The 21,142-nt window shown below is 37.0% G+C and overlaps 1 protein-coding gene across 4 annotated transcripts; it reads left to right on the forward strand.

Annotated features, from left to right (window-relative positions):
• The first annotated feature begins 28 nt into the window (after positions 1-28).
• Positions 29-21,142, forward strand: ZNF567 (zinc finger protein 567). Of its 4 annotated transcripts, none has more exons than XM_067019048.1 (6): positions 29-64; positions 1,617-1,709; positions 3,533-3,606; positions 14,218-14,344; positions 14,614-14,700; positions 18,752-21,142. In XM_067019048.1, exons 3-6 carry the CDS (start codon positions 3,598-3,600, stop codon positions 20,467-20,469), a joined length of 1,941 nt encoding a protein of 646 aa, XP_066875149.1. In that variant the 5' UTR covers positions 29-64; positions 1,617-1,709; positions 3,533-3,597; the 3' UTR covers positions 20,470-21,142. The 4 variants fall into 4 exon arrangements, with proteins under 4 accessions (XP_066875149.1, XP_058900991.1, XP_066875147.1 ...); XM_059045008.2 differs by having other exon boundaries at positions 18,749-21,135; XM_067019046.1 differs by having other exon boundaries at positions 64-139; positions 18,749-21,135.

Below are 21,142 nucleotides of genomic sequence, written 5' to 3' on the forward strand. Positions count from 1 at the left end.
GACTCTTGGGAGGTAGAGCCCGCGCCGGAGTGCGCAAGCGCAGATGGCTGGCCAGTAGTCGAAGGTGAGGCTGGTGGGTCGTGCTGGCGCTGGGCAGGCTGGTGATTGTGGTACCCGGTGGCAATTGCCGAGCAGGGAGGTGGGAACGAGGACTGGGAAAAGCGAGGAAAAAAGAGAGAACCTGGGCTGAGAGAAGGCCTGGGAGGAAAGCGAGGAGGGAAGCAAGAACCTAGGCAGGGGAAGGAACTGGGAGCCAGGGCTGGGAACGCCGAGGAGGGAACAGGGAGTCCGAGGCGGGTGTAAGCTCGGCCTGGCACACACAGGCGTTCTGTTTGTGTAGCTTTTTGTGCCTGGTCTTGTGTGTGTGTGTGGAACGTGTGTTACTCTGTGTAAAGTTATGGAACCTATTGTTTATGAAAGTGAGAGGGTGTCTGTGTGTGTCTAATTTTTAAATTAGGTGCCAGTAGATTTGTGTTTGAGACTGTATGCGACTTTGGAGAGGCAACAGTAAGGGGTTTGTGAGTAAAATTTTGCAGCTTTGTGTAGAATTATGTAATGGGCTCTGAGAGATTATGCATGAATTGTGTCTATGGGATTGGGATTGTGTAGTGGATGATATAACTGTGAATATGTCAAATTTTGAAGTATTTGTGCACACAAGTAATTGCACGATTCACGGTGACTGGGAATGTGTCTGGCTCATTGTGTGACTAAGATGGAGCATTTGAGAAAGTAGATGCAAGACTAGTTAAGTACTATGTATTGTTTAGATTGTCTGAATATTGTCCATCTTATATGCCTGTAGAATTTGACTTTGGCAATTAGACAAGTAAAAAAAAAAAACTAGAGATTTTAAAAACGGAGAGAAGGAGGTAAAATTAAAATAATTTTCAGATGGAACAACTGTATATTGCGAAACCCCATATTGACTAATGACCAGTATGTTGACATAAGTAGAACATCATTAGGAGAACACAAAAAACTTTCTCCCATAACTGCTACTCTCAGAATTCCTATTTGGGTGAATTCCTGGACAATAAAGTTTCAATAATTTCTAAAGTCATTGTGAAGATAAAAAATCTGTTGAACATTTAAACACAAGATCAGTCTCATTTAGCTGAATAAAGTGTTCACTGTAGAAATCAATACTTGTAAATTGTTTTTTTTAATTTAATTTTATTTATTTTTTAAAATAAATTTATTTATTTATTTTTGGCTGCATTGGGTCATCGTTGCTGTGTGTGGGCTTTCTCTAGTTGCGGAGAGCGGGGGCTACTCTTCGTGGCGATGCGCGGGCTTCTCATTGTGGTGGCTTCTCTTTGTTGCAGAGCACGGGCTCTAGGCACACGGGCTCAGTAGTTGTGGCGCACAGGCTCATTGGTGGCGCTAGAGCTTAGTAGCTCTGCAGCATGTGGGATCTTCCCGGAACAGGGCTCAAACCTGTGTCCCCTGCATTGGCAGGTGGATTCTTAACCACTGTGCCACCACGGAAGTCCCACTAGTTTTAAAAGCAGAAACTCTCCCTCCTGTTGGAAGTCTGCTGCACGAAAGAAAACATGATCAGTTTCTTCTCTAATTCCTCAACCTCTATTTTGTCCCCCCTTTACTCCCTCTAGGTTGATAGTCTCCAGCTGGAATGGATTGGGAGCTGGAAAAGAGAAGTCAGGGACAAGAAGAGGCTAACATGACTGGTACCGTTATAATTTAGTGTAAGTCATATTTACCTTCTGAGAGACCCCACTGCTGGGAACTTCCAAATACAGTTCCCTTTTCATGGGCATGGACACTTCTCTAGATGCCTCCTCTTGGCATGCAGTGGCCCACCTACTCTGGTAGGTCTTGTTCTCTCCCTTCAGTCGTCTTGGACAGGATCCAAACCAACCTAGGCATGCTTCATCCGTGGGTTCCCCATCTGGAGCTCAGGTGCTAATTAGCCACTTTAGTCACCACAACCCTGCTCCCCCCCCCCCACCGCCCAAATCCTGGAAACATGTACATTTCCCCCCCAAATTCTCTCACCACTTTGATTTATAGTGGCATCAGGGTCTGAGGAGCCCCTTGTTTATTATAAGGGAGTGAGAAGCACCTACTTTTCTCCCCCCTAGAAAACTATGTTCTAAAAATAATTTGCTCTTAAAGAGACATTCCGTTTTCTCAGCCTCTCGAAGTAGGAGGTAAATTAATGGTAGCAAAACTTTACAGTCAGCTGCTTTACAAGACTTTATCTAAGAATGAGGGACAATTGAAAGATTGTTTTGCCTACCATCTTTGGGACATCTGCTGAGTCTGAGGCAGAAAAATTTCTAAGTTACCATCCTGTTCAAAACAATGACAACAGTTAGAAAACTCAGAGGTTTGCTGGAAAAGACATTAACAAATCAATAGGTTTCATATATGTGTGTGCATATGTGTATATATGCATCAAAAAACTATGGAAAGTTGCCAGTGGCCATCAAAATATAAGATACAAAAGATAGCATGATGTATAAAAAAATTTTTGATGTCCCTAAGGGACTCAAAAATTAAAGACTTAAATAAAAGGACCAGGGATACATGATAAATTCTCAAAACTCCCTAACATTTCATGGAGTTTCATTAAAATTTCAGTAAAATTTTTTAACTTTCTGAAGTTCTTAGGAGAAAATGAACAAGACAGAAATTGTTAAAGAAAAATAATGAAGGGGGAAGTAAGCCTACCTGATACTAAAATATGTTTTAAAACTGTAATAACTGCAGAGTAATCCTGGCAATTAAATGAACAGATCAGTGGAACTAAATACAAAGTCCAGATACACTCAAATATATAAAGGAAATAAAGTGTATGATAAAGAAAAATTATAAAAAATTAGTTTAAATAATTACAGAATTAATTTCCTTCCTTTAAAAACGATCTAATATCAATCCAGAAAATAAAAATAAGTTAATAGAAAAGTGAAAAAATTGAGACCTTTCACAGACAAGAAACTAAAGATGGATGGCGGTGGTGGCTGCCGTGGGGAGTTGGCTGCCTGGCTTGGCCTGGCTTTTATTTTAAAAACAAACAAAAATTAAGGTGCTTTTTAAATTTGTGAATAGAAGCTTATCTTCTCTCATAATAAGAAAAATAAGAACTAGAATCACAGTGTATACCTTGGTAAGCATCAGGAAGTTTGTATCAGTGGTACTCATGAGGGTATGGGGTGACAAGAATTTTCACGTATTGCTAGTCATGATGTAAATGGTAGAGCCTTAATGGAGAACAGCTTGGAAGTAGTTAATAATAGTAGGCAGGTTAGGAGAGAAAAGATAGTTCTAAAGAGGTGGGGGCTTGCTCAAAATCTAACCCATTGCCCCAGGAGCCTGTATCTCTGGCTTTGGGGATAAAATCATTTTTGTCTAGCTTATTCTCCCCCCATATTGGTGTGGGATGTATAGAGTGGACAAGCACCAAAGCAAGGGAAATGGAGTCAATCTTGAGTCGTAAGTCATAAGAGAGCTTAAAAGCATGTGTAGTGGCATGTGGCTTCTTTTCATCTTGGTTTTGCCTTCTTAGGAACCGCCCCTTTTCTAAAGAGGAGCCCAAAGGAAGATTGGTCATCTCTTGCAGATCTCAAAACCATGGCTCAGGTGAGGTGATGGTTCCTTTCTCCTTTCTGAAATAGTTTTTTGTTGTTGTTTTTAAGAATATTTGAGCATTTCCCTTTCTTGTACTAAAATCCTCCTGTTTTATATTCCCCTTCAGGAAAGCAGTCCCCACTTGTTCCCGTATTGATCAGATAAGCTTTTACCTTCCACGAGTGCTCATTCTAATTTTAAGCAGTGTTCACACATTAAGTGGGTATAATCATTCAACATCTTTTCTCAGTGTTCTCCCAGAAGCAGTGCTAGAACAAAAATGCATTTCCTCAAATTAAATGAGAATATATTACTTCATGAACCTGTCTTGCAAAGATAAAAACAGTCAAGATGGAGATGGAATTGATAGATTGCTATTAGTTAAGTGGCAAGAAATCCTGTCTTGAGGCTTTGAGACTAGAGCTATGCTTTGGCAGATTGTACAAAAACCAAGAATCCTGTATTTCTCCTCTCGGATCCTTGAATTCTGCTCATAACTGCTAATAATTCCTAAAAATCTGTGGTATGTGTATAGATTTATTCCTGTTTTTCAATTTCTTCTAATTTTATGTTCACATGCAAGAGAAGTAAATGAATATACTTAGATCACCATACTGAACTAGGAGTGTAACTCATGAAATAGTCTGCTCTTGATTTCAAAGACATTATTCTGGTTCTTTCTTTCAGAAAATTCATCTTTATACCTGGACCTCTTTTTTTTTTTAATTTTTATTGGAGTATAGTTGATTTACAATGTTGTGTTAGTTTCAGGTGTACAGCAAAGTGAATCAGTTATACATATACATATATATGTCCACTCTTTTTTTAGATTCTTTTCCCATATAGGCCATTACAGAGTAGAGTTCCCTGTTCTATACAGTAGGTTCTTATTAGTTATTTTATGTGTAGTAGTGTGTATATGTCAGTCTTAATCTCCCAATTTATCCCTCCCTGCCTTATCCCCTGGTAACCATAAGTTTATTTTCTGTATCTGTGACTCTATTTCTGTTTTGTAAATAAGTTCATTTGTACCATTTTTTTAGGTTCCACATATAAGCGATATCATATTATACTTGTCTTTCTGTGTCTGACTTACTTCTCTTAGTATGACAATCTTTAGGTTCACCCATGTTGCTGCAAATGGCATTATTTTGTTCTTTTTTATGGCTGAGTAATATTCCATTGTATATATTGGACCTCTTAAATACTGGTGTTTTCCAGATTCTGTATTGGTTCTCTTCACTGTATAGTCTCCTGTTCTTATTCACAATCTACCACTATTATTTTAATGATGCTCAAATAATTTTAATCCTCAATCTCTGTTGTGGGTGTCAAAACTGTATCCAACCTCCAACTAGATACCACCTCCTGTGTCTTCCACAGATACTTCATGCACATGCCCAAGATTTACCTCATTATCTCCTACCATTCTAGTCTTTCTTTTTTTCCCCTCAACCTGCTTATGGGCCCAGCCCCTACCCACCTGCTAACACAGCTAAATTTGAGTTAAGTGTCTCTTTTCCACTGCACAACCATTTAGTGGTGAATCTTATTCCTTATATTTCAGTTCCCTTTATCTCCACTGATATCATCATGGGTGTCTCTCTCATACTGGTAACTTATCTTCCCATTTAACACCTTTGCTCCTTTTCCCATCCTCCAAGTGCTCATCCCAGTGCTCCCTTATGGATGTTTGTGTTGCTTACACTTTTCTGTTTAACTCTGTGTGTGTGTGTGTGTGTGTGTGTGTGTTTTAAAATAAACATGACATAAAATTTTATTATTTTAACCATCTTTAAGTATATAATTCAGTTCCATTAAGTACATTCACAACGTTGTATAACCATCACCAGTATCTATTTCCAGAACTTTTTCACATCCCAAACAGAAACTCTGTACCAATGACATTAAACAATTAACTCTTATCTTACAGTTTTCATAGAATTAGACCTGAAGCACATTAGAAGAATGTTTAAGACAGCCTATTAGGGGAGAGGAAAATATTAAAATATGCATTAATAGTTTAAATTCAAGAACAGTAATCAGTAATGATAATATAGTTTTCTAATTCATGAATATGAGGCACATCTCCTTTTATTTAGATCTTTAAATTCTCTGAGTAATGTTTTTGTTGTTATCAGTGTACCAATCTTGCAAATGTTTGTTATATTAATACCTAGGTTTTTTTAATGCTATTGTAAATACTATTCATTTTTATTTCAAATTCCCATTGTTTATTGCTAGTATATGAAAATGCAATTGATTTTTTTATATTAACCTGCATTCTCTCTAAACTTATTCTAGTAATTTTTTGGTAGATTCTTTAAGATTTTCTACATAGATAATCATGTCATGTGTGAATAATTACTGTTTTCCTTCTTGCTTTCCAATATGTATTCCTTTTATTTCTGTCTTGCTTTATTTACTACATTGTCTAGAGCCTTCAGTGCAATGTTGAATATAAGTGGTGAGAACAAACATTTATGCCTTATTCCTGACTGAGGGGAAAAACATTTAGTCTTTGACAAAGTGTAACATTAGTGACAATTTTTACGTAGATGCTCTTTATCAGATTTATCAGGTTGAAGAAGTTCTAGTTTGCGGATCATTCTTATCACAAATGGGTGTTGAATTTTGTCAAAAGTTTTTTTTGCATCTGTTGGTTTTTCTGCATTATATGGCTTTTCCCCTTTTTAAATTAACATGGTGAGTTATATTGATTAATTTTGAAGTGCTAAACCAGCTTATCCCTACGATAAACCCCACTTGGTCATGATAGATATTTTTTCATATATTGCTTGATGAATTTACAAGTTTTTCTTGAAATATCTTTGTCTAGTTTCGGTATCAAGGTAATGCTGTCTTACAGAATGAGTTGGGAAGTATTCTCTCCTCTTATTTTCAGAAAGAATTTGTGTAGAGCTGCTATTATTTCTTCCTTCAGTGTTTGTTAGAATTCACCAGTGAAGCCTTCTGAGCCTGGAGATTTCTTTGTGGGAAGGTGTTTAACTAGCAGTTCAATTTCCTTAATACAATTATGGCTATGCATGTTATCAATTTTTTTTCTTTTCAGTGAGCTTTTATAATTTGTGTCTTTCAAGGAATTGTCCATTTCGTCCAAGTTATAAAATTTATCGGCACAAAGTTGTTCAAAAATGTACTCTTTTTATCCTCTTGATGTTTGTACAGTTTGTAGCAGTGCCATTGATTCATTCCTGTTATTGGTAATTTGTGACTCACCTTTTTCCTTGGTCAGTTGGCTAGAGGTTTATCAATTTCTCTGATCTTTTCAAAGTACCAACTTTTGGTTTCATTGATTTCCTCCATTATTTTTCTGTTTCCTGTTTCTTCATTTCTGCTCTTATATTTTTATTTCCTTTCCTTTTCATTACTTTGTGTTTAATTAACTCTTTCTTATTTTGTATATGGGAGCTTATATCATTGATATGAGACTTATTTTTTCCAATAGAACATTTAATGCTATAAATTTCCCTCTAACAAATTTAGACATGTTATATTTTCATTTTCATTCAGTTGAAAATATTTCCTAATTTCTCTCATGATTTCCTTTTTGACCCATTGGTTGTTTAGAGAAAGTGTGTTTAATTTTCAAATATTTGGGGATTTTCCAGATAGCTTTCTGTCATTGATTTCTTGTTTAATTTTGTTAACAATCAGGGAACATGCTGTTTCATTCTTCTTAAATTTATGGAGACTTTTTTTGTACCACAGATTATAGTACCATCTGATGGATGTTCTGTGTGCACTTGTAGAGAATGTATATTCTAGTGTTATTGGATGGAGTATTCTCTAAATAATCAGGTCAAATTGGTTGATTAGGATGGTAAAGTCTTCAGTATCCTTATTGATCTTTCAGTCTATTTGTTATAGCGATGACAGAAAAGAAAGTCAAAATCTTACATTATAATTGTGGATTTGTCTATTTTTCCTTTTCAGTTCTATCAGTTTTTACTTAATATATTTTGAGGTTCTGTTTTTAGGTGTATTCATATTTAGGATTGTTATATCTTCTCATGAATTGACCCCCTCTATCATTATAAAATACCTTACTTGGGACTTCCTTGACTGCCCAGTGGCTAAGACTCCATGCTTCCAGTGCAGGAGACATGGGTTTGATCCCTGGTTGGGGAACTAAGATTCCCACAGCCTGCACAGTGTGGCCAAAAATAAATAAGTAAATTTAAATAAAATAAAATGCCTTGCGTAATCCCTGATAATATTCTTTGTTCTGAAATCTATTTTGTTTGATACTATTGTAACCATTCTGGTGTTCTTATGATTAATGTCTATTTTTATTTTTCTGTTGGCTGCGTTGGGTCTTCGTTGCTGCGTGTGAGCTTTCTCTAGTCACGGCCAGAGGGGGCTACTCTTCGTTGCAATGTGCGGGCTTCTCATTGCAGTGGCTTTGCTTGTTGCAGAGCACAGACTCTAAGTGCACATGCTTCAGTAGTTGCAGCACGTGGGCTCACTAGTTGCGGCGTGCAGGCTCTAGAGCTCAGGCTCAGTAGTTGTGACACACAGGCTTAGTTGCTCCGTGACATGTGGGATCTTCCCAGACCAGGGATTGAACCTGTGTCCCCTGCATTGGCAGGCAGATGGATTCTAAACCACTGTGCCACCAGGGAAGTCCCTATTTTTAATTTTTAATTTTAATTAATGTAAAATGAATTAATTTTAATTAATTATTTTCCAAAAAATGTCTTAACTGTCTTTTAATCTAGAGCATCTCCCTCCGTTTCTTTCTTGTTTTTTTTTAGTGCAGTGTAGTTGATTTTACAACATTACATACATTTCAGGTGTACAACATGGTGATTCACAGTTTTAAAAGGTTAAACTCCATTTATAGTTATTACAAGTATTGGCTATATACAATTGGCTATATACAATATATCCTTGTAGCTTATTTATTTTATACCTAGTAGCTTGTACCTCTTAATCCCCATCCCTATCTTGTTCCTCCCTCCTTCCATCTCCCCACTGGTATCCACTAGTTTGTTTTCTGTGTCTGTGAGTCTTGTTTTTGTTTTGTTGTATACATTCATTTTATTTTTTAGATTCTACATATACATGATAATGTAGTGTTTGTCTTTCTCAGTCTGACTTGCTTCACTGAACATAATACTCTCCAAGTCCATCCATATTGTTGCAAATGGCAAACTTTCGTTCTTTTTATGGCTGAGTAATATTCCAGTGCGTGTGTGTGTGTAAACACCACATCTTCTTTATCCATTCATCTGTTGACGGGCACCTAGGTTGCTTCCATAAGTAATGTTGCTGTGAACATTGGGGTGCATGTATCTTTTCAAATTAGCATTTTTATTTTTTTCAGGTACATACCGAGGATTGGAATTGCTGGGTCATGTGTTAGTTCTATTGATAGTTTTAGTTTTTGTTTTTCCTAGTGGCTGCACCAATTTACATTCCCACCAACAGTGTATAAGGGTTCCCTTTTCTCCACATCCTTGTCAACATTTGTTGTCTGTGGTTTGTTTTTTTGTGTGTGTGTGGTATGCAGGCCTCTCACTGTTGTGGCCTCTCCCGTTGCAGAGCACAGGCTCCAGATGCGCAGGCTCAGCGGCCATGGCTCACGGGCCTAGCCGCTCCGCGGCATGTATGATCTTCCCGGACTGGGGCACGAACCCATGTCCCCTGCATTGGCGGGTGGACTCTCAACCACTGTGCCACCAGGGAAGCCCCAGCCTGTGGTCTTTTTGATGATAGCCATTCTTACAGGTGTGAGATGATATCTCACTGTGGTTTTGATTTGCTTTTCTCTGATGTTAGTGATGGTGAGTATCTTTTCATGTGCCTGTTGTCCATCTCTATGTTTTCTTTGGAAAAATGTCCATTTAATCTAATGCTATTGTTTAATTGGTTTTGTTTTGGTTTTTGGGTTTTTTTGATATTGAGTTGTATAAGCTGCTTATATTTTGGATATTAACCCCTTATTGGTCATATCATTTGCAAATATTTTCTCCCATTCTGTAGGTTGCCTTTTCATTTTGTTGATGGTTTCCTTTGCTGTGCAAAAGCTTTTAAAGTTTAATTACGTCCCATTTGTTTATTTTTACTTTTGTTTCCTTTGACTTAGGAGACAGATCCAAAATAATATTTCTACAAATTATATCAGAGTGTTTTTCTGCCTATGTTTTCTTCCAGGAGTTTTATGGTTTTAGTCTTACATGTAGGTCTTTAATCTATTTTGAGTTTATTTTTATATATGGTGTTAGAAAATATTCTAATTTAATTCTTTTACACGTAGCTGTCCAATTGTCCCAGCAACCCTTACTGAAGAGACTGTCTTTTCTCCATTGTATATTCTTGCCTCCTTTGTCATAGATTAATTGACCATAAGTTCATGGGTTTATTTCTAGGCTCTCTATTCTGTTCCATTGATCTGTGTGTCTGTTCTTTTTTTTTTTTTTTTTCCCAGTATGTGGGCCTCTCACTGTTGTGGCCTCTCCCATTGTGGAGCACAGGCTCCAGACGTGCAGGCTCAGCGGCCATGGTCCACAGGCCCAGCTGCTCTGCAGCATGTGGGATCTTCCCAGACCAGGGCATGAACCCGTGTCCCCTGCATCAGCATGCAGACTCTCAACCACTGCACCACTAGGGAGGCCCTGTGTGTCTGTTCTTAGCCTGTAGTGTACTGTCTTGAGTACTGTGTTTGTAGTATAGTCCGAGGTCAGGGAGTATGATACCTACAGATAGAACTGTCTCAAGATTCTTTTGGCTATTCGAGGTATTTGTGTTTCCATACAGTTTTAAAATTATTTATTCTAGTTCTGTGAAAAATGCCATTGGTATTTTTTTTGTTTTTTCTGGCTGCGTCACACAGCATGTGGGATCTTAATTCCCTGACCAGCGATCAAACCTGCACCCTCCTGTGTTGGAAGCACAGAGTCTTAACCACTGGACCACCAGGGAAGTCCCGCCATTGGTATTTTGTTAGGGATTGCATTGAATCTGTAGATTGCCTTGTGTAGTATGGTCATTTTAACAGTATTAATTCTCCCAGTCCATGAACCTGGTACACCTTTCAACCTGTTTCTGTCATCTTCGATTTCTTTCATCAGTGTCTTAATAGTTTTTCAAATACAGGTCTTTTACCTCCTCAGGTAAGTTTATTCCTAGGTATTTCATTCTTTTTTACGTGATTGTAAGTGGAATTGTTTCCTTAATTTCTCTTTCTGGTAGTTCATTGTTAGTGTATAAAAATGCAACATGTTTCTGTATATTAATTTTGTATCCTGCAACTTTATCAAATTCATGGATGAATTCTAGTTTTTTTGGTAGCATCTTTAGGGTTTTCTATGTATAGTATCATGTCATCTGCAGTGACGGTTTTACTTCTTCCTTTCCAATTTGAATTCCTTTTATTTCTTCTTTTGTCTGATTGCTGTGGCTAGGACTTTCAATACCATGTTGAATAAAAGTGGGGAGAGTGGGCATCCTTTTCTTGTTCCTGATCACTTTCAGCTTTTCACCATTGAGAATGATGTTTGCTGTGGGCTTATCATATGACTTTATTATGTTGAGTCATGTTCCCTCTATACCCACTTTCTTGAGAGTTTATTTTATCATAAATGGATATTGAATTTTGTCAAAAGCTTTTTTTGCATCTATTGAGATGATTATATGGTTTTTATTCTTCAGTTTGTTAATGTGGTATATCACATGGATTGATTTACGAATATTGAACCATCCTGGCATCCCTGAGTTAAATCCTACTTGGTTATGGTGTATGATGCTTTTAATGTATTGTTGAATTCAGTTTGCTATTATTTTGTTGAGGATCTTTGTATCTGTGTTCATCAGTGTTATTGGCTTGTAATTTTCTTTTTTTTGTGATGTCTTTGTATAGTTTTGGTATCGGGGTGACACTGCCTTGTAGAATCAGTTTGGAAGTGTTCATTCCTTTGAAATTTTTGGGAATAGTTTGTGAAGGATATGTGTTAACTCTTCTTTAAATGTTCGTTAGAATTCACCTGTGAAGCCATCTAGTCTTGGAATTTTGTTTGTGGGGAATTTTCTTATTATTGATTCAGTTTCATTACTGGTAATTGGTCTGTTCATATTTTCTATTTCCTGGTTCAGTCTTGGGGGATTGTGCATTTCTAAGAATTTTTTCCATTGCACATTTAAGGCATGTTCATTGTTTTTTAGACATAATGCCATTGCACATTTAATAGACTACAGTATAATGTAAATATAACTTTTATATGCACTGGGTAACCAAAAAATTCGTGTGACTCACTTTATTGCAATAATCGCTTTATTGCAGTGGTCTAGAACTGAATCTGCAATATCTCTGAGATATGCCTGTATTTACAAGGTTACCAATTGCTCCTTTTTCTGTTTCTAGTCTGCTACTGAGCCTACATAGTGAATTTTTCATTTCAGTTACTGTACTCTAGAATTTTCACTTTGTGCTTTTTTAGCAGTTTATGTTTCAAGATTCTATGCCAGGTTTTCATTACTTCTTTGGATACATTTAGAACAGCTGTTTTGAAGCCTTTGCGGCAAAATCCAATACCTGGGTCCACTAGGAATTAGTTTCCATGAACTTTTTCTGCATATGGGTCATATTCCCTCTCTTCTTTTTCTGTTTTGTTTTGTTTACATGTCTAATTTTTGCTAGAAACCAGAATGTCATGAGTAATATGTTATAGTAATATGAATTCTGTATGTCTGTTTTTCTTTTTTTTAACATCTTTATTTGAGTATAACTGTTTTACAATAGTGTGTTAGTTTCTCCTTTACAACAAAGTGAATCAGTTATACATATACATATGTTTCCATATCTCTTCCCTCTTGCGTCACCCTCCCTCCAACCCTCCCTATCCCACCCCTCTAGGTGGTCACAAAGCACAGAGGTGATCTCCCTGTGTATGCGGCAGGTTCCCACTAGCTATCTAATTTACATTTGGTAGCGTGTATATGTCCCTGCCACTCTCTCACTTTGTCACAGCCCACCCCATATCCTCAAGTCCATGCTCTAGTAGGTCTGTGTTTTATTCCCGTCCTACCACTAATCTCTTCATGACATTTTTTTTTCTTAGATTCCATATATATGTGTTAGCATACGGTATTTGTTTTTCTCCTTCTGGCTTACTTCACTCTGTATGACAGACTCCAGGTCTATCCACCTCATTACAAATAACTCAGTTTCATTTCTTTTTATGGCTGAGTAATATTCCATTGTATATATGTGCCACATCTTCTTTATCCATTCATCTGTTGATGGACATTTAGGTTGCTTCCATGTCCTGGCTATCGTAAATAGAGCTGCAGTAAACATGTATGTCTGTTTTTCTGAGGATTATTGTTTTTTGTTGTTGTTGTTCTAGCAGATGATTAACTTGCTTGGAATCAAACTTCAAACTCTGCCCTCCCTGCCCCTCCACCTCCACCCCAAGTGTGAAGCAGCTGATAGCTAGGTCCCTTAAGCTTCCACCTGCTGCTTTTTACCCTGGTCCCATGATGGGATGTAGATTCCCACTGTGTTCATGTACTTTAGCTCTCAAAGAATTTGGTATATAATTATACTTAGCTTTGGGGGCTGACTTTCTGCAGTTCTCTTTCTTTCAGTGTTTCACCCCTTATACTTCCTACTGCTTTTTGTTAGCTCCAGCTTCTGACACATCAGTCCATTAAGGCTTCAGTTTTCTTCTGCTTAAGCTATGAGCAGGTTGTGGAATGCTGTTAATCAAAAATGCAGAAATCTCCAAATTCACTAGGTACACTTCTGTTTTTCAAAACTCTTTTCTGGTGTCTTTCTGTTTGCTCTTTGCTAAGCCTCCTGCAACCTGGAGTTATGGCAGAGTTTATACTCAGATTTGGGGTCACATTTTTCCTGTAGTTCTCTCACTTCCAGAATGTATCACTAAATCTCCAGCTCATCTGCCAGCCCTCAATTCTGTCCCTGTCACCTTTGAGGAAGCTCTTCACCTGAAGAGCTATGGGCTTTGGGGTACCTTCATGCAAAAAACCCACAAACCTAACAATTCTTACTCATTGCTGCCCTTTAAGGATAAAGTCTCCTCCAATTTTTGCTTGACCAATTCACTCTATTATTACTGGATGCCCAAAGTCACTCCCATGCATTTTAAAACTATATTCTTCCTGCATAACACATTAATCTTGAAGAGGAAAAAATTTACCTCCTCAGTGAAGCCTGAAAAATTGTTCTGCCCTTATAATACACTGTTACCTTGTACATACTTCTGTTATAGTAACCATAATACCTTCTTGTAGATTTGTGTTGACACATATTTTCTTGAAGGTATGTGTTACATGCTTTGAGGTTGTAACTTGTGAACAGGGACAGCGTTTTGTATATCTTGGCACCCTAGTAAACGAGTCCAATTTGGGGTTACAAAGTGACTTCACAATAAACATTTTTAGAATGAGTTATTAAATAAATTTGGTGGCAAGTACTTCTACCTTGATTTTTGTTTCCCTTACTATTTAAATCACAAAACAAGAAAAATGGTAGGAATTCTTTACAAGTTTTCATAAGAATGCCACAAAGGAACAGGATCAAAACTAGTCCCCAATTTCTCGTCAATTTTTTCTGATCACAGTCCCAAACCATTACAGGGATCAGTGTCATTCAAAGATGTGACTGTGGACTTTAGTCAGGAGGAGTGGCAGCACCTGGATCCTGCTCAGAAGATGCTATACATGGATGTGATGTTGGAAAACTATTGCCATCTCGTTTCTGTGGGTAAGAAAAACTCTCTTTGAAACTTTCATTAGCATGCATTTCCTTTCAAGGTGCCTAAAATATGTGTGATCTTGATTTCAGGGATAAGAGGTGATGCATTCTTTTTGGTTGACAGAAAGGGTGATTGTGTCTTCACTTGCATAGTGTAAGGTGTTAAATTTACTGTTACACAAAGGAGTATCTTAATTTGCAGTACTGAAAATTCACCTTATTGATTTTTCAAAGGTATTGATGCCTAAGCAACTTAATCCAAATCTTCCCTTAATCAGGGTGTCACATGACCAAGCCTGACGTGATCCTCAAGTTGGAACGAGGAGAAGAGCCTTGGACATCGTTTACAGGTCATACCTGTTTAGGTGAGTTTCTGACTCTCAGGCAGATGAAATCTAGTGGAAAATAAATTCAGAGTGGTCACGTGGTGGGTGACACCTTTGAAATATTTTGGTAGTGGCTTTTTAAAGGTTCCTAACTGTTGAAACGACTATTGTGCCTGCAAAAAATTTAAATCACTTTCAAATGTCACTCTCTCTATATAATAGACTTCCTTAGTTTGCTTGGTGTTACCAAAGATAGTTGCCACTCTTAATCAAAATTAAGCCTTCCTTCTTTTAGATCTTTTTCCTTCCTTCTTATAGATCTTTTTTCTTGATTTGTATCCTTTTTTAGCTTTCTCGGTCCCTTATCTTTTAGCCATTGAATAGATTTCTTTTAGGCATTTTAAAATCTATCTTTAAGAAAGAAAATATTCTTGGCTAATATTTCTCTTCTTAGTTGCTTTTTCTTTCCCTTTCTTTTATAGTATTTCAGATTTGTTTTATGCTAACTCTAAGTTCCCATTCTCACCATGAGTCTAGCTATTAATTTTAAAGCTCACTCGCCTTGGCCCAGACTGATAATTCCATAGTTACCATTTTCTTCCATTAAACTTTCATGGTTCATTGTTATATGGCTGATCATCTTTCCTGAAATCATCCCTTGGTTTGGGTAAAACACTGAATTGTTCTTATCCTGATTCTCTAAGTGATTATTTATTTTCAACTTAGTCTGTTTTTTTTAACCACTCTGGCCATATTGTCTGGAACAGTACCTCATACATAATAGTCACACAACTTTATTTTTTTATGTATATTGTTTCATTGGACTCTCAGTCTTATTTCTCTAACTTGTCCTCAAGAGATCTACCTTTCAATTATAGTAGTCTCATCCACTCTCAGAACTTAAGCTCCTTGTTTTATGTGTTTTATGTGTAATACCAGCATACTCAGCACAGTCCTCCCACCTTCACTCTAGTTCTTCACAAGTTCTGCACTATGATGCCTCACCTGTTTTGTGACAATAAGTTGAAAATGAAAATCACCAACTTACCTAGCTCTTAAATTCTTTCCCATTAACTATTTCCAAATTATTTTATTCCTGCCATGATACCAGCTTGATTGTCTCTGTCATAATCTCTTGTGGATCTCTTCACAATTTGTGTTTATCAGCCTGTGAAATATATTTACATCCTCCCATATTTTCATTTTTACTCACATCATACAAAATGACAACTACCTTATTTCATGTCTTGCATATGGTAATTACAATTTGGTTTATATATATATATATATATATATATATATATATATATATATATATATATATATATAGTCTGTGTGGTACGTAGGCCTCTCACTGTTGTGGCCTCTCCCGTTGCGGAGCACAGGCTCTGGACGTGCAGGCCCAGCAGCCATGGCTCATGGGCCTAGCCACTCAGCAGCATGTGGGATCTTCCTGGACCAGGGCACAAACCTGTGTCCCCTGCATCGGCAGGTGGACCCTCAACCCACTGCGCCACCAGCCCTTTGCTATAATTTTTGTCCTAATCTTTTCAATTTATATTGTTACTTTCCTGACAAGCTATATCATCACTTGTTCCCCACTACTTATTATTATAGGAAATTGAAATTCTCCTTCATACAAGGACTACTATAATAAGCCCTCATCTGGTCTTTTCAACTTTATTTCTCTCTTTTGTGGAAAATGCTTGCTAATTTCCACTTCATCTAGTCTCCTAAATGTTCTCTATACGTGTAGAGTCTGTCATGATGTCTACTTTTCATTGTGTTCACCCTTCCGTATAGGGTATATCTTTGAAGTCTTGAGATTTCTTCTCCTTTCTATTCCTTGACTACTCCCCAACATGTCCACCTTTCCTTTTTCTGAATTTCCATGCTGCTTACTAACTGTAACACACATACAGCTCTTGGATGTTATATAATTTGATACTCGATTATACATTGTTTATGCTTAAGGATTCTTTCTTTCAAAGATAAGATACTCTGTATCTTCTTTGCCATAGTATGCAACATTTTCAGTAGTCAGTAGTTGCTTCATTTTCTGTTTATGGAGCTATACAGGGGAGATCTCTTTTTCTTCCATTCATAAAGTATGTACTGATAAGTCCTTTCAGAAGTACTTGCTCAGGCCATGGCTCTGTACATTCTGATTCAAATGGTTGGATTCTAACAAACACTACCTATCTGTGATATGCAGTGTTAATAATGTAAATTCAGAAGAGTACAAAGGTGATAACCAATAAAGTATTCCTTTATGAGAAAGGATTACTGTCAAAGTCTGCATTTTTCATGAAATATTTATGACACAGTGTAAGCTTGTAAAAAGATTTGTTAAAATTATTTTTCTAGACCATAATTATTTTCAAGTTATAAAGAAATAATGAATAAAGTGGTGGTGGGATATATGTGAAGGGTTTTGATATCATGGAGTAGTAACATTTTCTTGAAGATTCTCTAAATATGATTAGAAATAAGACTGGAAGGCAAGTCAACTGATTAAAAGAACATGAGCAAAAGCATGTGATTAGGGATAAGGGAGGCACTTATAGGGCAGTAAATATTAGGCTTTGATTGTTATGGGTGAGATTTTTCAGATATGTGGACAACCCTGAAAACTTGTTTGAATATAAAAAGTAAGTCTAGGGGCTTCCCTGGTGGCGCAGTGGTTGAGAGTCCGCCTGCTGATGCAGGGGACTCAGGTTCGTGCCCTGGTCCGGGAGAATCCCACATGCCGTGGAGTGGCTGGGCCCGTGAGCCATGGCTGCTGAGCCTGCGCATCTGGAGCCTGTGCTCCGCAACGGGAGAGGCCACAACAGTGAGAGGCCCGTGACTGCAAAAAATAAATAAATAAAAATTTAAAAATAAATAAATAAATAAAAGTAAGTTTAGGTAATGTAAAGTTTTGTTTACAGGAGAAATTCCTTGTATGTTAGTATTGTGGGTAATGGACTCAAGGAAGAAATAGATTTTTGAACCTAGATTTAACATTGTTTCACTAGATGTGGATGATTGCAAAGCAAAAGAATCAAATATAATTCTAAATTTATACGAGAAATAAAGGTTAAGATTAATGAGTGATTTAGAACCAGAGTGAACAATCTTTCTGGTCCCCCATATGGAAAACTGGAGTTAAGAATGTTACTGTATTGGGGAAAGACTTGAATCTTTCTTTAAACCTCTAAGTTAGCACTTGAAAAGAAGAATAGTTATAACTAATGGTCATGAGAGTTTTGTTATGGAACAATTCTGAAAGAAAATAATAAAAACAGCAACCTGAATACACTGGTGAACATACCCCTAGTCTGTTTTAAAGTTCCTTTTGGGAGTGTTTTCCTAGTATTTCCCTCACAAGAAAAAATGATCCCCAGCTATATAAACACTAGGAAAATAGTTGATGCTTGGAAAGATTTATTGGTGGGTGTGTGGAAAGAGGGTGGTGGAACAACTGGAAGTATTTTACCTCACAGTCTAGGGATGAATATTTAAAAGTATAGGCTCAGGGGGATTCCCAGGTCATCCAGTGGTTAGGAATCCACACTTCTGTTGCAGGGGGCGCGGGTTCAGTCCCTGGTCAGGGAACTAAGATCCCACATGCCACATGGTGCGGCATAAAGAAATAAAGAAGTAAAAGTATAGGCTCTGATCTGTGTCCTCCAGATGCCTTCCTCTAAAACTTTCCCTGAACAAACTTTTCTGCTAATTTTTCTTGTTCATCCTACTTAAATCTTAATGCTCTTGGAAGGTTCACTTCATTGCCTCTGAATCCACCTATCCAAGCATGAATACCTCTTCCACTATTCTTTTGTCTCTTCTCCTTACTGCTTCGTGTGTTTGTTTCACTTTCTGTATGAAGTTCTGGTGCAAAATGCAAATGTTACTAGTGTTCATTACTTTTCATCTTTTTCCACACTGAGGCAGAGTTTTTAATTTAGGTTCCATGTCTTCTCCCAGGCAAGGAATAATTTGTCCTTGGTCTTTTTTGGCCTCATGTACTAGACCCTATTACAATTCCTTTCCATAGCAAATATGTGAAGATTCACAGATTGTTATTAATTATATTCTTTCCTAGAAGAAAAGTGGAAAGCTGAAGACTTTTTAGTGAAATTCAAGGAACAACAAGATAAGTTGTCTAGATCAGTTGTATTAATCAACCATAAAAAACTGATTAAGGAGAACAGTAGTGCATATGAAAAGACATTTACTTTAAGCAAAAACCCTATTAATTCAAAAAAACTACCTCCTGAATATGACACTCATGGAAAGATTTTTAAAAATGTTTCAGAATTAATCATCAGTAATCTAAGTTCTACAAGAAAGAGACTTAGTGAGCATAATGGATATGGGAAATCACTCCTCAATACTAAGCCAGAGACAGCTCACTCTGGAGTCAAATCCCATAATCAACATGGTAGGACTGTCAGTCATAATGAAATGATTATGCAATATCATGAGATAGAAACTTCAGCACAGTCATTTGGATATAATGACTGTGAAAAATCCTTCCTTAAAAAAGGAGGCCTAATTACACATAATAGAGCTTACAGAAGGGAAAAACCATCTGAATATAATAAAAGGAGAAGAACAACCAATATTGAAAAAAAGCATATATGCACTGAATGTGGGAAGTCCTTCTGCAGGAAATCAGTATTGATTCTGCATCAGGGAATTCACACAGAGGAAAAACCCTACCAATGTCATCAATGTGGAAATTCATTTAGAAGGAAATCATATCTCATTGATCATCAGAGAACTCACACTGGAGAGAAACCCTTTGTTTGTAATGAATGTGGTAAGTGCTTCCGCCTGAAAACAGCCCTCACTGATCATCAGAGAACACATACAGGGGAGAAATCATATGAATGTCCACAATGTAGGAATGCCTTCAGATTGAAGTCACACCTCATTCGTCATCAGAGAACTCACACAGGAGAGAAACCATATGAGTGTAATGACTGTGGGAAGTCTTTCCGCCAGAAGACAACACTCTCCCTACATCAGAGAATTCATACAGGAGAGAAACCCTATATTTGTAAAGAATGTGGGAAGTCCTTTCACCAGAAGGCAAATCTTACTGTACATCAGAGAACTCATACGGGGGAAAAGCCCTATATTTGTAATGAATGTGGGAAATCCTTCTCCCAGAAGACAACCCTCGCTCTTCATGAGAAGACTCATAATGAAGAGAAACCTTATATTTGTAATGAGTGTGGAAAATCCTTCCGCCAGAAGACAACCCTTGTGGCACATCAGAGAACACATACAGGGGAAAAATCCTATGAATGTCCTCACTGTGGGAAGGCTTTTAGAATGAAGTCATACCTCATTGATCATCACAGAACTCACACAGGAGAGAAACCATATGAATGTAATGAATGTGGGAAATCCTTCAGTCAGAAGACAAATCTCAATCTACATCAGAGAATTCATACAGGAGAGAAACCCTATATTTGTAATGAGTGTGGGAAGTCTTTTCGCCAGAAAGCAACCCTCACTGTACATCAGAAAATACATACAGGGCAGAAATCCTATGAATGCCCTCAGTGTGGGAAAGCCTTTAGCAGGAAATCATATCTCATTCATCATCAAAGAACTCATACAGGAGAGAAACCATACAAGTGTAATGAATGTGGGAAGTGCTTCCGCCAGAAGACAAACCTCATTGTACATCAGAGAACTCATACAGGGGAGAAGCCTTATATTTGTAATGAGTGTGGTAAGTCCTTCAGTTATAAGAGAAACCTTATTGTCCATCAAAGAACTCACAAGGGAGAAAACATGGTAATGCAGTAATAAATGATGTGATTTCTTTGAGTAGCCTTTTTAAGTTATTGTAAAACTTTAGTTTTTTTAAAAGCATGCTTAACATGTGAATAAGGTAATTTTAATCACAAATGTAATAATAATTATTAATTTAATGTACAATACCACATAACTATTTATCTACTGTTTACTAGCATATGAAATGGATATGATCATTGATATTGAACTCTTATCAGCAATGAAGCTAATTTTTTACATTTTCAAGTTCTCCTGCTGACTCAGTTTATTTTTTAAAATTCTTATATAATACATGCAGAAGCAAGATACCAAGTGGTTTTAAGTATCAGTCTCCATAAGAGGAAGAAATTATGAAGTATATTTCTCATTGCACTCTGCGGAATAAAAGTTAGTTGTTACTTCCCCAAAGATTACCACTTCCCTGGCTTTTAACATGAAATAGTTTTTGCATGTCTTTAAACTTTATATATATTTTATTATACATTACAAATTCTTTTATGTCTTATTTCACTCAACACTTTAAAGATTCATACATTATTGCATGTGGCAGTAGTGTATTCATTTTCATTCTGTATACTCTTCCATTTTAAGAATATACCGCTATATATCTATCCTCTTGATGGATATTTGTATTTTTTATAGTTTTGTGTTATAATAAAAATACTGCTATAAATATTCTTATATA

Source organism: Kogia breviceps, chromosome 18, assembly GCF_026419965.1.
Source record: "Kogia breviceps isolate mKogBre1 chromosome 18, mKogBre1 haplotype 1, whole genome shotgun sequence".
In the NCBI taxonomy this organism is placed as follows: domain Eukaryota; kingdom Metazoa; phylum Chordata; class Mammalia; order Artiodactyla; family Physeteridae; genus Kogia; species Kogia breviceps.